This window comes from Octopus bimaculoides, chromosome 20 (genome assembly GCF_001194135.2).
Source record: "Octopus bimaculoides isolate UCB-OBI-ISO-001 chromosome 20, ASM119413v2, whole genome shotgun sequence".
NCBI lineage: Eukaryota > Metazoa > Mollusca > Cephalopoda > Octopoda > Octopodidae > Octopus > Octopus bimaculoides.
Genome location: NC_069000.1, coordinates 41962123 through 41965487, shown reverse-complemented (window position 1 = coordinate 41965487; position 3365 = coordinate 41962123). Strand labels below are relative to the sequence as shown.

Genomic DNA, 3365 nt, shown 5'->3' with positions numbered 1-3365 from the left:
TAACCATCACTTGATAGCCGATGTTTGTGTATTTACGTCTCCATAACTTAACGGTTCGGCAAAAGAGACCGATAGAATAAGTACTAGGATTACAAAGAATAAGTCCTGGAGTCGATTTGTTCAACTAAAGGCGGTGCTCTAGCATGGCCGCAGTCAAATGACTGAAACAAGTAAATGAATAAAATATAAAAAATAAAGAAAAAACAAGAATAGAAAAAAAAGGAAATATAAGAAAGTTTAAAAAATACAATATAAAATGTAAAACTGTATAACCCAAAATGAAATATATAAAAAATTAGGCTTGGCTGTGTGGTAAGAAACTTGCTTCCCAACCACATGGTTCAGGGTTCAGTCCCACTGTGTGGCACCTTGTGCTAGTGTCTTCAAGTATAGGCTTGGGCCAACCAAAGCCTTGTGAGTGGATTTGGTAGACGGAAATTGAAAAGAAACCCATCGTATATATATGTATCATTGTCATCATTCAGCATGTGCTTTCCATGCTGGCATGGGTTGGACAGTTTTACTGAGAACTGGTAAGTTGGGGAGCTGCTCCATGTTCCAATCTGATTTGGCATGGTTTCTACAGCTGGATACCCTTCCAAACACCAATCACTTCAAGAATGTAATGGGTGCCTTTTACGTGCCATATGTAAATAGACACACACACAGCAATGTGTGGTAACTACGGAGGTATTGCTCTACTATCAGCATGTGTTTATGTTTTTGCATGTGCATGCACGTGTGTATGTGTATGTGTGTGCATGTGTTTGCACATATGTATGTGTGCATGTCTGTAATGTGTATGTGTGTGCGTGCGCATATGTATGTGTGAGTGTGTGCGTGCCTTTTCACTTTGATATCTCACATGACAGTTGTAAACGATTACAGAACCATTACAGAAAAGTGGTGGCTTGCATTTCCAATCTTCCACGAAAACATGTCTGGCCTTGGGTGGTGGGGGTGGGGGAGGGAAATATTACCTGACATGGAAACAGGCAAGGGTTGGTGACAGGAAGGGCATCCAGCCGTAGAAAGATAAAAAGAAAACTACCTTGATGACGCAGGCATGAAAGAGTAGACATTAAAACAATGATGATGATGATGATGATGGTGATGATGAATGAACAACAGTGTTACTTACTGGCATATCCTATCAACCGTACTTTCACTTGAATCTTTCTTCGGCTGCATCACACGTAGTTTTGTACATTCTACTACTTCTTGGTGGACGTTTTTGATACATTTGCCATGAGATTTTAATGCTGCAAAACAATCATAACAATGATGATTAATAATAATAATAATAATAATAACAACAATAATAATAATGATAATAATAATAATAATAATAATAATGATGATAATAATAATAATAATAATAATAATAATGATAATAATAATTAAAAATGGTTTCAAATTTTGCCACAAGGGCAGCCAATTTGGGGGTGGAGATGAGTTGATTACATCGACCCCCCCCCTCCCCCAGAGTTTCACTGGTACTTATTTTCATCGGCCCTGAAAGGATGAAAGGCAAAGTCGACCTTGGCAGAATTTGAACTCAGAACGTAGCGACAGGCGAAATATCGCTAGGCATTTTGTCCAGCATGCTAACGATTCTGCCAGCTTGTTGTCTTAATAACAATAATAATAATAATAATAATGATAATTATGATGATAATAATAATAATAATAATAATAATAATCCTTTCTACTGTAGGCAGAAGGCCTGAAATGTGGGAGAGGGGACTAGTCAATTACTTTGACCCCAGTGCATAACTGGTATTTATTTTATTGACCTCGAAAGGATGAAAAGAAAAGTCGACTTTGGAAGAATTTGAACTCAGAATGTAAAAGACGGATGAAGTGCCACTGACCATTTTGCCAGCTCGCCGCCTTTCTCCCTTGGAATATTAAGAATCATCTCGTCTATGGAATCACCGATGACTCCCATATTATGCAAGATGTTAAAGATAAAATATGGTAAAGAAAGATACAGATGATAAAACAAGAGGAAGGAAGCTTACCACCAAGGTTTTCACATAAATAATTTACACTCTTTCTTGTGTTGTCTACATCAATGTATAATTTTAATGTTTCACCATGAACCTTGTCATTTTTACACCTTTCCATCACGTCTTCAAGGCAGTCGACAGATTTGTGGTGGTACCGTTCTCTGAAAAAGAGCATAAATATATTATTAATAAGTGGGGAAAAGCACTATCCGAATGTGATCAATGCCAGGCCCGCCTCACTGGCTCCTGTGCCAGTGGCATGTAAAAAGCACCCACTACACTCTTGGAGTGGTTGGCGTTAGGAAGGGCGTCCAGCTGTAGAAACATTGCCAGGTCAGATTGGAGCCTGGTGCAGCCGCTGGCTCTCCAGACCGCAGTCAAACAATCCAACCCATGCCAGCATGGAAAATGGATGTTAAACGATGATGATGATGATGATGATGATGATGATGTAGTTATGTGGTAAGAAGATTGCTGCAATAAGTGTGTGAATCAGAGAACGGAATATGTCAGATAAAAATCATAATTAACTGACCTTCCTGTAGTTTCTTTTACTTAAAGCCAGGAATTTTTCAGCACCCACCTCGTATGATAATTAACCTTTCATTAGTGACAAACAATCAAGAAGGACATGGTTATGGTCATTAACCTCTTGCTTACCTGCAGTCTTTAACAGCTTTCTCATAATTTCCTTCAATAATAACCTTTTGCTTAGCTCCTCTTTTCGTGCAATCCATTGCTTGCTCCAATGCATTTTGGCATTCTGCAGCAAAAGCTGCTGGTAGTAGAACTGTCAAAAAAAAAAAAAACAGAAAATATATATATACACGTTTATACACACAGGTTAGCACACAAGTACAAGACAAGGTGGAGAAAATAGTACTCAAATACCAAAAGCAGAGCAATATGTGTTTTATCAAAGCTGCAAAATTATCACAAAACTGTTACTAAGAGGTTCATGTTCCCATTCGTTAGAGAGTTGTGATGAATATTCTGAGAAGAAATCTGTGATAATTTTGCACCTTTTATATATATATATACATATATACATATATGTATATTAGTGGTGTGCAAGAGAGACGATTGCGCTGGTTTGGACATGTGGTGAGAATGAATGAGGATAGCTGCGTGAAAAAGTGCCACTCCCTAACAGTTGAGGGAACCCGTGGAAGAGGTAGGCCCAGGAAGACCTGGGCTGAGGTGGTGAGGCAAGACCTTCGAACATTGGGCCTCACCGGGGTGATGACTACTGACCGAGACCTTTGGAAATGTGCTGTGCGTGAGAAGACCCGGCAAGTCAAGTGAGATCGTTGCCAGTGCCCCTGGACTGGCTCTTGTGCGGGTGGCACATAA

The 3365-nt window shown here is 39.2% G+C and overlaps 1 protein-coding gene across 1 annotated transcript in view; it reads right to left on the bottom strand.

The window, feature by feature from the left end:
• Positions 1-3365, bottom strand: part of LOC106875579 (uncharacterized) — a 39866-nt gene that overhangs the window by 893 nt on the left and 35608 nt on the right. The window contains exons 2-4 of the mRNA XM_014923788.2: positions 2673-2802; positions 2025-2173; positions 1142-1262 (exon numbers count right to left, since the gene is read on the bottom strand). Of these exons, the coding sequence (XP_014779274.1) occupies positions 1142-1262; positions 2025-2173; positions 2673-2802 (400 nt within the window). The remainder of the gene's footprint in view (positions 1-1141; positions 1263-2024; positions 2174-2672; positions 2803-3365) is intronic.